Raw genomic sequence first — 20,232 nt, 5'->3', positions numbered from 1 at the left:
AGCCAACCACACTTGGAAAGAAATACTGAATGATTTATAGGCACTCTAAACTTCCCACGTCTGCTTTTCCTGCAAAACTACAAACAGATTTAAGTGGACAATTTGATGATGGGTCTTTTTTCCATAATTTGATTGAAAGTTGTAGTTTGATACCTGGGCCCTGGAGTCTACAAGTCAAAGTGTCCTTGGGCAAGGTACTGAACCCCAAATTGCCAAATTGCTCCTGATGGTGGGTGAGTGTGTGCGTGTGAATATTTATCACTCCTATGTGTGAATGGGTGAATGCTGGCTTGTGAGGCAAAGCGCTTTGAATGGTCGCTAAAACTATAAATGACTATAGAAATATAAATGCAGTTCATTTGCCATCATTGCCGACATCAGAATCTCTTGTGGAATGCAGACAAGTTGTATCTCTATTGTGGTCCAGTATGCCTCAAGTGTATACCCCAATAGAATCCCTTTGGTTCCGGTGTCCAAATCTACTTGGGGTTTGTAATTCCACAGGGGTCCCTTTGGTGCATACCCCAATGTTGTTAGTTTCACCACTTCATAATAAAAACAACACTAGAAAATGAGCACAATCCAACTTTAAATATTGACTGATCTTTATTCATATTGAATTAAAAATATAGTTTTGACAGATTCATGTAACAAAACAGAGGGAATACGTATTTAAATGTTCTAGCTTGGGAAATGTGTCAATTAACCAGTTAAGAGAATCTTTTAAAAATGGTAATATGTGACAAGGTATGGTCTATAAAACTTAGTTTTTAGTAATTCTGATACAAAGCAATGATAATTTATGATATTTTTTTTACGATAGAATATTCCTCCTAGCAAACTTTAATGTACTTTCAAACAAACGCACTGACTTTTGACAAGCTTGCCAAACTGACCACTTTACCAAATGTATATGCTGTATATTGTAAATAACAGGATTGGTGCCAAAATCATCTGTGCAAATGCCCACAAACCTTCCACTGGTAACTGCACAGTGGGCCTATAGTATTCTGTAGGGGAGAAGCAATGAACAAAAATGATGATGGAAAATAGTCAAAAGTTGATTGGTTAAAATCGTACCTTTTGAAATCAAAATAGTATTCGTCTTCAGTAAAGTTTACAGCATTATCGGAAAACAGCACAAAACCTTTAGTTCACAAACAACACAGGTTGTGCGTGAGTCTTCTACAATTGAAATATCAATTACAATTGACAGTGTATTCAAATTGAGCATCCATAAAACCCTGATAGGTTTAGATTGTAAATTGAACAAACCATTCAGCCTCAGTTAATGAGCATCAGCAACACTTGACATCAGTATTGTGACGAACTGTTTGATCACAAGCCACAAAGAAAATAGTTCAACATGATGATTTTGGTGCCAGTCCTCACATCAGATATTAGGTAAGGTGACAAATGGGCCAAACTCTCAAAAAGTCAGTTAAGATCCTGTGAAATGGAAATACCAATGTCCTGTTAAACTGTGGCTTCTGGAAAAGAGTGAACATTTAAGTCCTGATGAGGCCAAAAAAAGTTAACGTACAAACCTCTGTACAAGCAAATATCAATAATTCATACGATCAATCCAACCCATGCAAACTGTCTTGCACTTCATCTCTCAAACACCATGAAATCACTCTGGGGATTGCAACATGATATTGCTACACCATTCAATCAGTATTGCGCCAAATGGATGAAGAGCTGAATATCATCGGAAAGTAAACAATGACTGAACTCAGTGCAAATGGAAACTATTCAAACTACTCAAGGAAATATAGTATAGGTCCTTAAAACACAGGGTGTAACGTGACACTGGTGGATTAATAACATTGGTTAAGAAAGGCTGTAAGAAAAGGGGATGAAATATTGAATATTCATTAGTATTGCAACAGCATTTTAAGAGTGTACAAAATCTTTAAAAAAAATCTCAAGAGATGGATAATACTGAGAGAAATGTGGAGGGTAGGGGAGGTATATTACACCCAGAAAATAACAAATCACTCCGACAAAGTGCGCAAGAGCAGAGGTCAAAACACAAAATCACAAAATTGTGCTGAAAACACAATCACACAATCACAGGGGAACTGATAGGGCAGGGTGACAAGAGACCCTGCACGTTTTTAAAATCAGAGTTATTTCTTCAAATTACATGTACAACATATATATATGTATATATATATGTATACACATATACATATATATATGTAGACTGTATATATGCTGAATATATACATATTTATATACATACAGAGACAGACAAAGATATTCCCCAAAGAAATGAATAAAGGTACAGTAGAGCACTAAGATTGCAATGATGCAAAGAGAAATAAAAACAAACCAAAAAAAATATCTTCAGCTGGAAAAAGAAGCATCACTCTCCTATTTACAGATGTACCTGGCCACCTTTTACCTACCTATAAAAATACTATTCACCTTTATTTAATTTGCTATTTTTCTAACAATGGTAAAACTGTCGGATGACCCATTATCTGAATGTCTTTGTCTTATGATTACAGTTTTACCATCAATTTAATACATTGTAAACTGTGCTTACTCAACCTCTGTCATCTATGCCAGTTTTTATGGCATGGTAAAATGTATGCATATGATTCACGGTAAAATCAGAGTATGATAACCATACACAGTTTCATTCTATTACAATAGTAGAACATGTGTTTGTCTGCTGCTTTATGGTTTCCCTTTAAAAAATGTGTTTGCTTGAGAATGCATTGGCCAAAACGAGTTCTACTTGAGTTATTAATAGTGAAGTTCTCTGAAATGTAACACGTATTCATCCAATACAGCAAGTCCATCTAGACCACAGGTGGATTGATTTTACCAATGCCGTGAAAAGGGTCCTCATGATATGAATAATCAAAGCATACAAAAGTGAAATAGAGCACAATCTATAAATACAATAACTGTGTCCCAGTTCAGGGGCTGGACCCTCCTTAGTCCTCATTTCTGGGCCAGATACATCTTAAAGGTCCAAAAAGGGCTGTCCCATTTCAAAGGCCCCACAAAATGGGACTAAATATGAAGCTTGCTTTGCTTTGGAGGACACGACTGGTTTATCATTTGCAGTCCTTAAAATCCAACAATCGAAAGTGCACCAGTTTTAACCAGAGTGGTCAGGCAAACCAACTTGTAAATCTTGTAGAAGTTCATATTTTTCAGATGTAAATCGTATCACATGAACTGAACCGATTCAAAAAACACTGCATGGTCTAAATAATGGAAGTTATAAACTCCATTTTTTTTTTCTTGTCTGCAGCCTTGACACGTTAACATCAAGGGGTTATAAATGGAAGCTACTTGCAAATTGCCACTATTAACCTAGTCTAACCTGCCACATGTTCGTCATATGTTGAGGTGAAATATCAAATCACACTGCTCAGTCAGGAATCATGAAACCTTCCCCACTTAACCATTGGTATTTAAATGTCATAGGCCGTCAGAGGGCAATGCTTAGTACAAAACCTTCAGAAGCTAAATGGGTTGACGAGGTGTAACTGAACACAACTTTTGTTTTGGTCTTTTTAAATCTAGTCTCGGTTGGCAATGATGTGCAGATGAAGCCTTGACTTCAGTTCTTCTGAAGGGCAAACATATAGCCCTTGAGTTGGGACACAGCTAGTAGCTAGATAGACTCCCCGAAAAGCAATAAAAACAACGTCATTTACAATACTCATAGCATTTGGTAAAATTACATTAAACCCCAAAATAAAAGTAGATGCACAAAATAAATATAACTGTCACTATAAGGCCAGTTTACTGTTTGAGTAGCCAGTATTGAGAGGGAATTATAGGTCCTTTTTAACACAACCGTGTAATGGCAGGGTAAACACAGGCATACATAATAATATTAATAGTGGCCCAGTTCCATTTAGGTTGGCCAGGTTCCTGGTTTTGTGCATGCTGGCTCACTGGAATGGCTGTAACACTAAATAGATTGCGACCATAATTAATTTGATCAATTACACCAGTGTTTACCCTGCTATGACCTGTCAAAATGGCTGCTGTGAAAAGGGCCCATTGTGCTCCTTTAATAAATGACCACTGTACCTAAAACGCTCACCTTGACAGATAAAGTAATATATTTTCACATGAAACCATGACTCATGTTAACATCTGACCACACTCACTCTTTCTTTCCAGATTGTATTGGTCTTGGTTTGTATTCGTTCAACATTCTGCTCATGGCTGCAGAACAGTGTTTGCTACATACAATTCTACAGTCACCTCTGAGGAGGAACAAAGAATGGCAATCTACTCTGGTCTCGTCTGCCAGTTACAGTGCACTTGCACCGTCTCCCCTGCTAGCTTTTGTAACATTGATGCATTGGTCGGGTAACATTTCTGGAATGCTAATACCTTAGTTTTAACCCCACTGCAAGATTACAACCTATTGCCTGTCATTCACGCTTTCTTAGCTGGTGCACTGGGTGAGATGTTGGGTAACATGATTTCCCCACAGAACAACAAGGGAAAGTGGATGAATTAGCATTCAAAAAGCTAAAAGCCCCTTGCGATGCTCGCTGGCTAAGAGCACCAGCAGGTTTTCTCCTCCAGAAGATTGGCTTTATTTTTCCATAGAGATCCATTACGAAGCCTTTGGGTGACTCTCATCTGCTGTCATTGCACTTAAACACACGGCCACACAGCAGTCTATAAGCACTACAGCTATTACCTTATCAGTGATGGTAAAAATAGACAGACATAACTGACTTTAACTCTAAAAACATAATGGACGCTTGCACACATTTAAACAAAGACAGTATACATACTGTAAGTGTGAGCTAAAACTCCGCAGGAATCAGCATATCAATGGAGATCTGAGATCGTGTGACAGGACACATCTAATGTAGCTAAAGAAGGTTAGCAGCGGAGCAATGTCAATAATACTTAACACTTCAAGACTGAACATTTAAACCCAGGCCGTCCCCACCCGTTCACATTTCTGCTGAGTTGCACATTTCAGGAGTGGGTGTACTTGTGATGACACTAATCAATCTAGGTTTGATATCAGCATTTCTTTATGATGGGGCCACTTTTGCCTCAGCTGGAGCTCAACTGGATGATTATTGTTCCTCATAAAACCTGAGAGGGGGAGAAAACACTGTGCCAGGGTGACATCTGTGTTTTGGAAAGTAAATCATCAACACTGCTCGTCCGAACCTTCCCTCTGCCTGGTATTTTCAGTGTAGAGGCACAAGGTTGCGTAACAGTGGTTGTGTATTGGTATGTCAGCAGTGAGACATGCACAGGCATTAGTCGGTCTCCTAATTCATAATAATATCACCAATTACTTAGGGTGGCCGATATTGACAAACAAATCTCAAATCAGGGTATGTGTAGATTATTATCAACTGTCACTATATATCATTATAGTACATTTTCTGGAAATTAAATTGAGAAACTGAATATAGATTGAAATGTCTGTTTTTTTGTTAAAGGGGTACTCCAGCAATTTACTACAGGAAGTTCAGTTTGCCGGTCACCAGCTGAATCACTCAGCTTGTGAATAAAAACAGCTGTATAATGTCTTCTGCAGCTCTGGAGAAGTCTCTCCAAAGTCTAAGAAAAAAACCCAGGTATGTCATGAATGATGTCATTAGGGTTATCTCTGCTTGGGCTAGAGACATTTTTCACAAAAAGCCTGCATTACAAACTGGAGGTGTGGGAGATAAAAAAGCACCCAAATGAATTGAGCTGCAATGAGTTTTAATGAGCTGCATTTTGGGAATTGTTGGACTTTCTTTTTTGGAGCTCAACCCATAGTAGAGACTAGGAGTCTTGTCCTTTGCTCCTTCAGTTTTGGTCTCTTTTGAGTCCCCGAACTTTATCTTTTTTGAGTCCCCAAACTGCATGGAAGTGCAGTGCTAAACCACTGGAATACCCCTTCACTCCAGTAAATGAAATACCTAAACAACAACCTTTAATGTATTGATACAAAAATCCTGTAAATCTGCCTGCAATAGTTTAGTAAAATTACAGATATCAAGGGGATAGCTACCTGCGTAGAAAGGGTATTGAAAGATTTACGAATTTCTACCCCCGTTGTATCTCCCAACCCAACTACTATCTTGACATTGTTTAGAGTGGGGATGCTCCTTTGTTCGTAAAATGCCTGATGAAACAGATAACATGAGGCCTCACTGTAAATTATGGTTGGAACATGACGAAAAGATAAAAAGACAGAATTGCCGCTTAGAGTTCGAATAACAGCAAAGTCATTTGGCTGTGTAAGAGCATTAAGTGCTATTAAATGATCAACCCCATCCTGAATTAGGCTTCAAAGTCATTTAACGACAGATGCTAGTGGTCTCCATCAGAGTTTACTGTGGCATCTGGCAGTATTGTATGAGTACAGAAAGCTAGCCATCAGTGAATTCAGTGATAACTTGTAATGTCTCCCCATCAATGTCAAATACCAATAGAAAAGAGAGTGTCCCATTTTATCATATTGTTTCATGGTAAAAGAAGAGGCCTCATTTGACAGTTTTGACAGTCTCTCCTCCTGTTCCACCTTCACGCTAAGAGACAGAGCAAGGCCCTGGAGTCGTGACTACGTGGTCGACGTTTATTTTCTGCTTTCAGGACATACAATACTACGGACACAGAGAGGTGCAAAAAAAACGTTTATCCTCGTCTTTTGATGTACTTCCAGTCACAGCTCGGTTCACGGAGCCTTTTTCTGGCATTGTATCTGTCTGGTAATTCACACGTAATTTGCTTATTTACAGCTCTGCAGGGTTAGCCTTTCAGCCACAACCACAGCGCTCTTTCGTGGCCCGGTGTCTGTGCTATTTGCGTAAGAATTAGTGTAAGACGAGGTGACAAAGAAAACAGATCCCTGATGCCTAAAAAAAAAAGAATCTGATCCAGATTCAAAAACTGTATATTTTCCCCTTTATATACACCATCACCATACTTCTTCCCCTGTTAAAATATCTGTCCATTCACAAGCACCAGTTCCATTGACACAGTATTCCTTGTACTGCAGTTACCATTGGTTATGTCAGTCAAGATGCTGGTTACAATGATCTTATGAAGGTAATATTGAAGCGGAGCGGATTGTTGTGGATGAAAGTGGAACAAGAAGGACGTGGGAAGTTAAGGATCATCTTCTGAGTGATCAACCTTTTAAATCCCAGCCTAGCCAGGCCAATAATCTGGCCAATGCTTTCCACCAGGTACTTGCTGATATCACAGCTTTCCATAAAACTGCAGTGACATTTACTTTCCTTTCTCTGTACTGCAACACTGACTGCCATTATCCGCACACACACACAAGGTCAATTGAGAGGCAGCAAGCTTATCTGTCTCTGTGCGTGTATTTACTCATGAATTAATGCATGGATGTTATTGGTGTGTCAAGGCTGCAGGCATGTTAACATGTTTTAAGTATGATATGACCTGTGTGTAATACATGTTTGAATTCCATTACTAGTGCAGCAACATGTAAAAGTAAAAGGAAGTGTGTGGGCAAGCATGCAAGCCACATCTGGGATCTTCAGCATGACTGTGGGTTTGCTGGTAAGTCACGACACAACTCCATGTGTATGTGCCATTTAATTGCACACAAGCAATGGTACATTTATCTCAGTGGTAATGTGCTTAAAGGACTTTAATTGATGGGTGTATAAAGAAAACCATGTAAGGTCATGGCGATAATCCTCTCTTTGGGCTAACCTTAGTTTGTTTCTCCTCTGAGTTCTTTCTCTGATTAAACATCTCACTTCTTTTAATTGTGTAGTTTTGGTGCTGTTCTGATACTTAACATGGCAGGACGGTGTGCTGCAGAATAGAACCTACCACAAAGAGAAGTGTCCACTTGCTTTTATGGCCAAAACAGGAGCTAAAAGTGATGTTTTTATCGTCAAGTGAGGCTGTCAGTGACTGTTATTGTAATCCTGTCACGAAAAGACAGAACCTTAGAATAAGACTAAAAGACTTGCAATCAGACATAACAGAGAGACGTGTTCAGGGAGAGTGCAAGGAGACCCCAGGTTGAGAACTACTGCATGAAAACAAGAGGGCTGTTTAACATCCATTCATCATTAACCCCTTCCCTCTATTCATCCCTCCATTGTGCTACAGGTTGGTCACTACACTACAGTGTTCCTCTGTCTGTAAGGAGGGGGCGGCAACATATTGCCAGCTTTCATAGCAGCCTCGGACAAGTACTCCTGGTTTTCCGCCACAGCAGGGCGAATGCGTCCATTCTGCCGATAGAAGAAGCGTGTGCTGCAGTCCTGCAGGTACTCAGGGTTGTGCAGTGAGGACTTCGGGGGTAGACTGTGCTGCCAGTATTCAGGATTGTCAAAAGTAGCCTTCTTGCCCTTCTTATCGAACATGATTGTGCTGCTGGTGATGCCTGAGTGCAAAGCGTGTCCTGAATGCCCCGAATGCATGGTATGTGATGGATACGATGGGTGAGGGAGGTGGCCAGGGGGAACTACGTATCCAGTGGAGGAGACCGTGTGGCTTGATGTTGATGGGTTGACTGTCTGCGATACTGATTGGGCAGCAGAGGACCCAGGGCCAGAGATGGAGATTGCGCCAGCCAATCCGTTCTTGTCTCCAGGGTTAAGGAAGGTATTCAGGTACAGTGGCTCGTTGATATACTCGTCCTCCCCGTGGGTGGATTGGCTCTTGGGGGGAGCGGCAGCTCCAGCCATGTGCAGGGTGTGGCAACCCGCTCCATCCATCACTGCATGGGCGTCGCCATTCCTACGACGTGTGACGAAGGGGTTTTCCTCCACTGGGTTGAGATAGTCTGGGGAAAAAAAGGGGATCATAAGATTAGCTAACATCTTTTCATCTCTTCTGAAACTGTTGCAATTGTAGCCACTAAAAAGTCATATACATGCGTAGAATAGTCTGTATGAGTTCTCAAAATGTTCAATGTAACCTGAGTTGTTCTTGTCTCTCATGGCAGTCATGTAGCCATCCTGGTCCTTGTCTCCTTTTGCTCCTCGTTCTGCTAAAAGAATGGTGGGATCGGCACTGTAACGCTGTCCACTGCTGTCCTCCCCTCCACCTTGGGAGGCAAAAATACAGGAAGGATAAAAGAAAGGAATTAAAAATATGGTACTTTAGAAACCGTAGCTCCATGAAAAAAAAGGATCCTATATTTAGATTTGTGGTATCTATCTGCGTTATCCTTTAACGAAGTTATTCTTCAGTAAACAATCATTCATTTTCTTTTCAATGCAATCTATTCTTGTGTAGTGTTAACTATTTTGTTATGTGACTAATCTCTCTGGGTTATGGCTAATGTCAAGCACTTCTGCACTTTTCATGGAGATTTTGGGGGTTTTAGTGGCTTGAGATGGATTTTATTTTCGTTATTCATTTGTCGCCAATAGATAGATCACTATCAGTGCTTGAAAAGTATCAATGCTCTGAATGTTGTAAATTGGTCCTCTAAGGCTTGATTTCTCATTTTCCCCACAAACAAATCTGCGAAGGAGGCATAAATGGGCCCAACAAATCTTGTTGTTCAAAAGAACTAGAAGCTTCTACTGCTGCTGCTTCCCACCTGTTGCCTGAGAAGTGTAATATGCGGTTCAGTTCCGTTAGACAGCTGCTAGATATGAGCTTAGCCCTATTGTGCTCATCTCCCAGATCCTCTACTGGTTAGTGATCCATCGTCACAGTGTGATAATCACAAAAAACATCTAAATATTCTTAGATTATGTTTTAGTTTTTGGAGTTTGTTGGAAAAAGTTAATTAAAAAAACAATCCAGTACCACTTGGTCCATTATAAATGTTTTGATTTAAGCAAGCATAAAAACAACTACTGGTGCACTGACTTGTCTGTATTACCTTAAGCTAAAACCTCTGTATCTCAGTTTCTTATTTTCAAAAAAACTATAAAAAATGTGATGATAGTGGCACAGGAAATGCAAAAGAAACAATAAAATAAAATAACACTGGTTAAGTGAGTACTTTACTTTTGTAAAGAGAGATTGAGAGATGGTAAAATAATGCCAAAGGCTTCAGCAGATATTGCTTTACTCACGGCAGTTTTCCCAACAATTGTGCAGATGTAAACATAGTCAATAAGACTACCTGAAGATTAAGGCTGTAAGAAGACACTTCAACATGCACACTTGAATCAAATGTCATTCAGGCACAATGCATTCAAACTATAAGCTATCCATTTAATGTGTGAAAAACATTTTTAAAAGCTAATTGAACGAATGTCTTAGTTTCGTAGTCCCTGTCACTCTTGCAATATCTATCAGTCTCACACTGTCTTCTGCTCACCTGCTGGTTTGATTAAGGAGACCCCCCGCCCCCCAGTGAAGAGATTGCTATTCTCCTCAGTTTCTCCAACTTTTAGAAAACAATTTGCTTTACCTTGTCCTGCCGTGAGAGCTGAACCAGGTACAATGGTCCGTGACCTTGGGGAGGCCTGCTTCCTCAGGGTTCCATTGCAGCGAGGGTCGTCCTGGTTGCCACGGCCAAATCCACCACCAATCTGCCCACCTGAGGACAGGTCCTGTGGTGGGAGGCAGCCTCCTGACACAGATGGAACAGAGACCACTCTGGGGAGGTTGGTCAGCATGTCCTCCATGCTGAAACTGGGGTCCTGGTAACCATACTGGTTCTAGGTAGAAGGAGACGAGGGAGGGGGTTAAGTAAGTATAGAGGGAACTGGGGTGTTACAAAAATATCAATTTACCAAGCAAAAGTAAACCCCAAAAAGCAAAAGTGGGGAGTTACAGCAACGTTTCTTTCTGCTTTTTCTATGTGTGATTAAAGTTCAACTTATAAACCAAGTGAGGAAATAAAGGCTGTTTTTCAGTCTTTGGTCTATACTCTGGTTCCTTCAAGCAGGTAATTTAGAAGTGAACATATACAAAACAAACAAATATAATATAGAACAATGAAACTTGACAAGTACTTAGTATTTGTGCTTTAAATCCAAAAAATAGTTCTTTGAACCATCTGTAACATTTAAATGTGACAGGCAGGGGAGACAGCAGTGCCAAACATTGATATGGCAGCATGACTGCCAAGGACAATTTAATTAAAAGGATTTTAATTAAAAGGCTCCATGCAGCAAAGTCTTAAAGTAGCCATATCAGCCCTGCCCTGCTGTGAGCATTTGTGTCTACACACATACTCATAACAAAAAGGAATTTTTTAGAACCTCACTACGTGATTTATTCTGATTTATCTTTTTTCCCAGGAATCCAACAAGACGTTTTCTGTTTCACGTCCCATTGCTTACTCTCTTTTGCATGCATTTCTGAGCAGTCTGTAATGATACTAATGAGATATAAAAGATTGACTTTTTCCCCGGACTTCTTCCACTTACGTTTCCTTATACATGCAAGTTGAAAGAATTACAAAGGGGGATTGAGTTCATGGATTTCTGGATTGGCGATGAAGGTGCAGGTTCAAATCAAACTTCTAAACAACAGTTTCTAAAAGTCATTTATTTATCAAGTTGTCCCAATTATTCATGACTTTTGGCATCCTGTATACCACAAGAAAGTGGTGCCTCAGGCCTGTACGAAGGGCTACATCTTAATAGCCTTCAAAATCTTTTGAAGCCCATCATGGAACTCCATTAATAAATTGTAGAAACGGTAAACTTTGGGAAAGTGAAACATCACACTTACACTACCGTTCAAAAGTTTGGGGTCACTTAGAAATGTCCTCAAAGAAAAGCACTGTTTCTTTCAATGAAGATAACATTAAATTAATCAGAAATACACTATACATTGTTAATGTGGTTAATAACTATTCTAGGTGGAAACGTCTGGTTTTAATGAAATATCTACATAGGAGTATCTGGAGCATCACATTTGTGGGTTCGATTATACTCTCAACATGGCCAGAAAAAGAGAACTTTCATGTGAAACTCGCCAGTCTATTCTTGTTCTTAGAAATTAAGCTATTCCATGCGAGAAATTGCGAAGAAAATGAAAATTGACACGAAATTGTCTGGGTGACCCCAAACTTTTGAACGGTAGTGTACACATTTTAAAGACTCAAATAAAATGTTCCATTCAAATAATTCTCTGTAAAAAGCAGAGGGAGCTTATGGCGCACAGTGTTTTCGTCACTATTTCTTGCAAATTCTGAACTGACATTGTCAGACATGAGGCTGCATATTAAAGCTTCCATAGGATTCAGAGAATGGATATGGTAGTGTCAACTATTTGCAATGTAAAGATATAGTGGAATCATTTCTACCTGAGCAGAGAGGCCGGTCTCCCTCTGTGTGTTAAAATCCGAGCGGCTCTGTGCCTTGTTTACATTGCAGGGCCGGCCTCGAGTGCATTTGAGTCTCTTTGTTGTGCCCCACTGGTTAGCTAATCGCTGCTGCTCTGCACTGCACTCCCACAACAGTTACCGCTTCGTGCAAACGTAACGCTAACTCTCCGGTCCCCCTTCACAACACTGTTAGCTCTGTCAGCACTGTTGCCGTTTTCTGCACTGTTAGCATCATTAGCTCAGCCGTCTCCATATTGAGAGCTGTGTGGAGGCCCAGCCCAGTATCATGGCAGTTAGTGAAAATACAATCTATTGGTTTCATGTACAGGGACACACATTTTCCATTTTATTTTTGTGTTGTTAAGCACATAAACAAAGCCAGTGGAAAGTCAATTAGGATCCTTTTTTTCGTGTTGGACACCCAAATTAAATGCATCCACATGACTATGCAACAGTCCAGAGCTAGCGCAAAAGTATTATTGAGAAAGACCACTTATGGTGATGGGGAAGGGGGATGGATGGGTCTCACACACACACACAGGACTTTTTAACCATGTGTGTGTGTTTGTGAGTGAATTAAGGAAAAGCACTTTCAGCTATGCTGTGCAACCACGCAATTGAAGATTATATTTATGTGTAAATATTGCATTTATTTAGCGACAGTAATTGAGTTCATTACAATCATCTACATGATTTATGTGGATGAGTGTAGCGCTACGAAATTAATCAAATTAATTCAGTATCAGCCCCAAATAAATAAGACCAAAAACAGTGAAGGCTTTCTTTACAAATATTTTGCGAATGAATAATCTGTCACCCCCTGAAAAGCACCAAACAGAGTTGGAAAAGGAGTCATGTCTCTCATTGGCATTCGGAAGGCGTTTTTTTTATCCTGACACAAACACAGGGGGATATTGGAATCCAAAATGGCTGAGTTGCCTGGCTGTGTGACTGGTTTTGTGATAGATTTAAGTCCAAAGATAGATGGTGAACATTTGAACAGTTGAACAGTTTAAGAACAGAGGGAATCTGGCTCGACACCACAATTTTGAAGAATGCTATTTACCATAGTTTCACAATGGAGGAAGACCAAATGAAACAGACTGAGAAAGAAAGAGGGAGATGAGAGTGATACTGAGAAAGCTGTGTGAGACGATTTGAAGTTCTCAATCGTTTGTGCTTGAACAGGAGAGTCCTGCAGTACATGCTGAGAAAATTCATTCCCACATCACTTTAGAGCATCTAAATGAGCTGAATGAATGCTTTGACTCCTTTTCCATCATAGAAAACACCAGTCAACCTGCTGCTATACACTCCAAAAGAAATCGTAGTGAGGAAAAGTTCATGTAAAATAAAAAGATGAACAACTTAATTCTAGCTTATTCTACAAGGAAAAATAAACAAACCAAGTATTAAGTTGAATATTAAATAATACAAGGGCTGACTGTACAATATAGGAGAGAAAGCCTATATGTATTGATTCACAGTTTGTTTTGATTATATGTTTCATTATGCTGGGGCGAGTTCAGTTGTGAAAAACAAATTGCTGATATGCACAATGTGTAACCGTTGGACTAAATTATCACCTAAAACATTAATGGACATTAGCAATATCAAAGTAACATGGACGTTTTGGGACCTACAACATCATGGTTTTTGTTATTGGTAAAACAACCAAGCAGGACTAGTCACCCTTTTTTTATCCTTTAATAACCTTCCAGTTAAATGGAAATTGGAAATGAGTGTCTCACAGCATATCTGCTGTATTGAAGGCTAATCCAATCTCATTTTGATGGTTTAAAAATGAACTGACATGGCCATCACACTAGAGAGAAAAAGGACCATGTTGGCATACATGACACTCAAGTTTCTGCGAGCTGATTCAAGGACATATAAAACAAGGCTTGCCTAGTTTGTTAATGGGGTTTCTTGCAGAAGTCCTGATTGTTATGTTTGGTTCTCCTTTCACATTATTTTGTTTTTGCCTGTTTGAAAAGTAGATTTGATCCTTTCTGTGATTCAAGACATTAAAACCTTCCACCACCAGAAGGTTTAAGTATAAGAAACAAGTCAAAGATATAGCTGTGGACATGAACAGGCCTCTAGTGAACTGTTGCAATCAGCCAATAATATCCCCAGAAGCCTTTTTTTCAGATGGTACTGAATTGTTCCATTAATTCCATTGAGTTTGTTTAAATTATTTTTTAGAACAATAATGCTTTAGGAAGAGATCTTCTACTTCTACTGAATGGGAGGAATCATTACAGCGATGAATTAAGGTATTTGGAGATTCTTAGAGGAGAATACCTTGTTGGAGTCCATGTGTGTGCGGGGAGTGTATGCCAGTGGTGGAATGTTGAAGGAGTGAGGCACCAGGTACTCTTCAGCATCCATCAGGTCTTCCAGCTCCTCCTCATCCAGGAGGCTCTGGTAGAACTTGCTGTCGTTGGGACTAGGCAACTTCATGCGGTCGTCACCCTGAGTAAAGTTGTGTGTGGATGCACAGCATGTACGTGTTTAGTAATTTGTATTAGTATTTCAGGATTAAAGCAATAATGCAACTAATCCGGTTTTAATTGTGTAAACTTTAAGGCCTTTCACATCCGAATTGAAATAGTATATATTTTAAATAATCCCCATTCCTATTTTATTATTCTTATTTATTTTAAGTTATTTTGAAAATATCAGAATAACAAGTAGTTCACACATGCAAAAGCAAAGTGGTAAATATGACTTGAAGAGACATAGATGCTTGAGTTATATTCTTATTAAAAAGATTAAAAGGAAGATTTGTGTCATTGTTATTTGACTCTTGCTTATGATATAGGCTTAGCGTCACTGCATTTGTTTAATAATTTTTAGCAATAACACACAAGTTATGTGATGAATACTCTCCCAAAGGAATAGGGTGAGTAAAATGTAATTTCTAGTCAATAATAGTGTGTATATATATATATAATTACCTAAAGTCTATATAAATTAAATATAGGAAAATTACACAAAACCAAGCAAAATGGAAGACTGCCAGCTTTGAAGATAGCTCAACTATGCTTGTTTTTAGACAAATAAAAAAAAGACATGTCATGTAATCCAGATCTTGTAGTATGTCACCAGGCTGTACCTACCTGGATGACCAAGTATCTTTGGGGATCTCGAGCCATCCGAGTGAACTCTGCAGCCAGCTCCTTGAACTTGGGCCGACTATCTGCATCAATCATCCAGCCTGAAAAATGAGTTAGTGTTAGTTTCTGATCAATATGAAGTTCTAAATACATATTTGATATTTAAACCTATGGATGTTTTATGTTTTTTACCAATTGGCCTTTACTTTAAATTTGACCCTTTTAACATCCTACAGTTTTCCCCCACTATGTTATTTTCTGATGTAAGCATAAGCCTCATCTACGCCCATGAAGATCACTTAATTTCCTGACTCAGAGTTAATTTAACGGCCCTATGTGGGAGGAAATGCGCTGTAAGAAGTGTACAGGTCAGTGGTGATCAACTACAGCATTTCTGTATTCTTCACACTTTGGTGTTGGGTCCTGCCTCAGAAGACCATGTCAGATATATAAGCCGTGTTCTTTTCTGTGCCGTTTGCATTAAAACATTCATAATGATTTGACTTCGTTGTGAACCCAAAATAACCAGCCTGTTCTTACTCCTAAATCACGTGATGCGATTAGGCTGAAAAGGGGCAGAGCCTCAAATGCTGTGTCCACTTCTCCTTATACAGCCATGGTAGGAAGGAGGAAGAGGTGGATGGATGGGTCAAAAAAACATAGGACTTTCACGCAGAGGGCCGGTGTTGTGAATGTTTCATAACTTAAATCAACTTACATCACGTACGTAATGTAGCATCCTTAGCTACATAACAAAAGCACACATTTTTCCTAAACCCAAACAAGTAGTTTTGTTGCCTGAACCAAGACAACTTGTTTCCTTTGAACACAAAAGTTTACTTTGAAAAGACAGTGTATGTATGCAAGAAGAAGAAACTGACACATGCAAAGCTAACGCTAGATGGGTATGTAGAGTGTCATAGTTTGAAGCGTAGGGGCCAGAGACCAAGTTGCCATATTTGACGAGTTGGGAGTGAGAATGTGTTGCAGCTGAAATAACACAAATATTTAATTTCAAGTACATGTGGCTGCAGTGTGGATTGTAATGTTATTGAACATGAAAGGGTCTAATGAGTAAAACTTACAACTATGTGGAAGACACCAACTACAGAACCTCCACCCTCTAGGCTAGATTAGTATTCCTCCAAATCCAACCCAAACCTAACCACCCATTCCAACTCTGTCAAAGTATTGCAAGCATGTGAACATAAGTTACTACTAAGTTATTACTAAAAACAGTTGTGCTACGTTTACTACTGATTTATAAAAATCGAGTTACAGGAATAATAATAGCAAAACATGTATCTCTATATCGCTTAAGATCACATTAGATAAGAATGAGACCTATGATAACCTGTCATTTTGTCATCAAACATGATGCAAACACTGATGATATAATAACCCACTTCTGAAGGTCTCAAAAAATGTATCAAGATATAAAAGTTTATTTTTTAATCCATAATGAACAATCACATATTTCTTTCATGAAATTCTTTTGATTGTAATGATTTCTTTCCAATCTAAAGATAAATACTGTTTCATCAAGAATGGCCATATGGCGTAATGTGCTCTTTTGCCAAGTTCTCTGTGAACACATGAGTATGATGCCAAAGCAATCATGTGATCTGGCCCTGAGTAAAGCCTGTCTAGGTATCCGGGGAAATAAGAGAAAAAGATAGAAAGACAGAGAGGTGTGGCTTTACACACACGTATACACATACAGCAATAAAAGAGTGCACATGTCAAAAATATAATCTTGTATCTTGGTACCTAGTTTAACGCCAGTAAAGCTCCTGAATATCAGGAAGAGCATTTCCCCAACATGTGCGCGATGCAACATGCGTCTGAGTATTTGGGTCAATGTGCTCTGTGCGTGTATATTGGTCCAAAAAGAAAGGCAGATAACAGGCAGGTGACCATGACCTCTTCCTGCTGTGGGGATGTATCTGCTTGCCAGGTTGGCACAGGTTCAGGTTGTCAGTAAGAGCCAAGGTGACAGTGAGGGTCAGAGGCTGCAGCTTGGAGACTACAGGACGAGGCCAGGGTAGCGCTGGCACCAAGCCTTTGTCCTGGTAGCAGTGGCCAGAGGTTACAACGCCACCTGTGACCCCAGTGCCTGACAGCATGACAGCAGTGACCAACCAATGACGCCAACATGTTCATGGTAGGGGGTCAATGCCAGGTAGAAAAAATAATTCTTTCTGTAATTTATCTTCCACGTTGTAAGTTTTCTTTGATGGATTTTCCACTACTGTTGCCATCAGAGAGGTTTTTCAACGCCATTCATATGGTAACACGGACAGTAGGAAAGATCAAATGTAAAATAATATTAGAGTAGCAATATTTCAGCTTTAGAAATGTCATCTTTGACACCAGTGAGACCCTCTTGTACAAAAAAGCTGTTTTGAAAATCACTCACTCACTCAAACCGTAAATCCATCTTTTTTTTTTACTTGTTTGAAGCAGTGGATAGAAACAAAAACTGGAAATCATGTGCAAGACACTCCTATACAGAGGCTCTTCAATCACTGTTTATAATGTCAAATAATAGTTGAGACTGTCGGAAAGATACTTAAACTGGTAATCTTTTGAAGCTCTGGTTTGTGGTGGTGCTTTATTTGATTATGTTATGTTGAAAGGACTTTAAAGTATTATGCCCACCCATCTACTTACATTTGACCATGACCATGTAGACGTCGATGGTGCAAATGGGGGGCTGAGGAAGACGCTCTCCTTTCTCGAGCAGGTCTGGGATATCTCTGGTGGAAATCCCATCGTACGGCTTCCCACCAAAGGTCATCACCTCCCAGATGGTTACCCCTAGAGAAAAAAAGAAGAAGATATGATGTAATTATAAGAGAATAAAAGAGGAGAGCTCAGTAACGTAGAGCAGGAAGAGAAAAGATTTTCACAGGGAAAAGGACAAGTGAAGAACAGAGAAGTAGAATCGAAAGGAGATGCAGTGAGGGAGTAGAAGGGTAAGAGTAAAGATTAAAGAGTTAAGAAGAGAGGGTTATTCAGCAAGAGCAGAGAAGAGACAAGTAACGAGATAGGAAGAGAAAGAAGTGAAATAGTTGAAAAGAGAAATGGGAGATAGACCAGAAAATGCAAAAAAAAGAAAAGTGAAGACGGAAAGAAAAAAAGAAGAAAGAGGAAAAGCAAAGATGTGAGAGAGCAGAGGCGATCAGAGAGGGATAGGATGAAGAGACAGGGGAGACAAAATGACAAAACAAAGGGGAAAGAAGAGAGGACAAGATAAGAGAACACAAGTCAACTGAGGACAGAAGATGAGTGAAGGAGAGCAACTAATCAGAGTCTTGAAAGTCATCAGTCAATCTGAACTTTCAGAACTCCTCAGCCTTAATCATGTAAGTGTTAATGAGCTAATGAGTGGTAAGCAGAGTGAATGCACACTATAAGATAGTATAATAGCCCCCGGTCATAGCGGAACACTGGGGACATGTGCACTAAACCGCACCGATACTTTTAATCAAACACACATTATTCTCTTTGATACAAACCATCTTGCATTTTTTTTTTTTAATCATTGTGAAATTACTTTAAAAGTCATTGGTAAGTTGAACCGGAAATTTTTTATTTGAAATAAAGCGACACAAATCTCATAAGGCTGAAGGATAATGGAGAAGGTTGGTGTCTAGATTTACACAGATTTAAAGGAATAGATCATTCAGTTTGCATTTAACAGTGGTTGTGATTGCCACATGTTCAAACAGTTGAAGAGCTAGTATGAAATCAACACTCTTCACTTGTTCATCAGCAGTGCTACAGTGGCAAAAACCCACTGTAGCTGCCTTAGATCTATAAATGACCTGCCTGTTAAGGAAGCAGTCTAGAGTTTATTGTACATGTAATGCACAGCATATGCCTCACAAGATTAACTTGCATCCATAATCTACAGCATTCCTGCCATCTTATTTTTAATATGTATTTACTTCTGCCTATTACTAATACGTCTTGTGTTTGTTTTTGCGGTTTCCGTTGCAACCGTTGTGCCTCACTGTCTAGACGATCGGCAACCCTGTCACTCGGCGGACCCTGGGGTTGCTAATCTCAGTGAAGGCGCTCCCTTGTTCTGACCCTACAGTAGTCGAATGAACTCCACACTGAAGTCAGGAGAGCAGAGTTACTGCCCATCTTCTGCCGCAAGGCTGAAAACCCACCTTTTAACACTTTACTGCATTCACACACACAACTTATTACGTTGCATTTCCTTTAAAAAAAACAACTTGAGGAAAGTGAAGTCTATTTATCTATAGAAAACATTGAAGAATTGACACACACAATTACAGCAACCATAATAATTAATGAAGACAATCTTAATAATTAAAGCGACTCTCATCAAGCTTGAGAACATTTTTGGCAATCCAGCATTTGACATCCATTTGAACACTTTGAACAAAATATGATCTATTTATTTAGAAGGCATGCACTTACACAATTGTTATGCTCATCAAACTCTTGCTCGTATAACGAATTCACTCATTGCAAGTCACTTTGCATATAGGTTTCTTGAAAATAATGTATTTGAATGTCACGTTAAAAGAAAAATCACTGAAGAATAAATCAGATCCGTCTCTTATATGAAAATATTGTGGCTCTAATGGTTCGTCTACCTAACGTAGGTTACAAAAAAGAAGAAAAAAAAAGATGTGAAGCTTACCGTAACTCCAAACGTCACTCTGATGAGTAAACTTCCTGTAATGGATACACTCTAGTGCCATCCATTTGATGGGCATCTGCCAGGTAGAAGCATAGCATGTCAGTATGTAAACCATGTTTGGGAGAAGAGAGATATGGGAGAATGAAGGAAAACCAGGTTTGATGAAACAGAAGACAACCATACACTTG

The 20,232-nt window shown here is 39.3% G+C and overlaps 1 protein-coding gene across 1 annotated transcript in view; it reads right to left on the bottom strand.

The window, feature by feature from the left end:
• Positions 1 to 587: 587 nt before the first annotated feature.
• Positions 588 to 20,232, bottom strand: part of erbb4b (erb-b2 receptor tyrosine kinase 4b) — a 279,720-nt gene continuing 260,075 nt past the window's right edge. The window contains exons 22-28 of the mRNA XM_079169947.1: positions 20,045 to 20,120; positions 18,037 to 18,183; positions 15,367 to 15,464; positions 14,549 to 14,719; positions 10,373 to 10,622; positions 8,918 to 9,046; positions 588 to 8,782 (exon numbers count right to left, since the gene is read on the bottom strand). Coding sequence (XP_079026073.1) covers positions 8,112 to 8,782; positions 8,918 to 9,046; positions 10,373 to 10,622; positions 14,549 to 14,719; positions 15,367 to 15,464; positions 18,037 to 18,183; positions 20,045 to 20,120 — 1,542 coding nt within the window. The 3' untranslated portion in view covers positions 588 to 8,111. The remainder of the gene's footprint in view (positions 8,783 to 8,917; positions 9,047 to 10,372; positions 10,623 to 14,548; positions 14,720 to 15,366; positions 15,465 to 18,036; positions 18,184 to 20,044; positions 20,121 to 20,232) is intronic.

The sequence above is a fragment of the Pholis gunnellus genome (assembly GCF_910591455.1).
Source record: "Pholis gunnellus genome assembly, chromosome: 12".
Classification (NCBI taxonomy): Eukaryota; Metazoa; Chordata; class Actinopteri; order Perciformes; family Pholidae; genus Pholis; species Pholis gunnellus.
The sequence above is the reverse complement of the archived record's forward strand: the minus strand, read 5'-3'. Positions and strand labels throughout refer to the sequence as shown.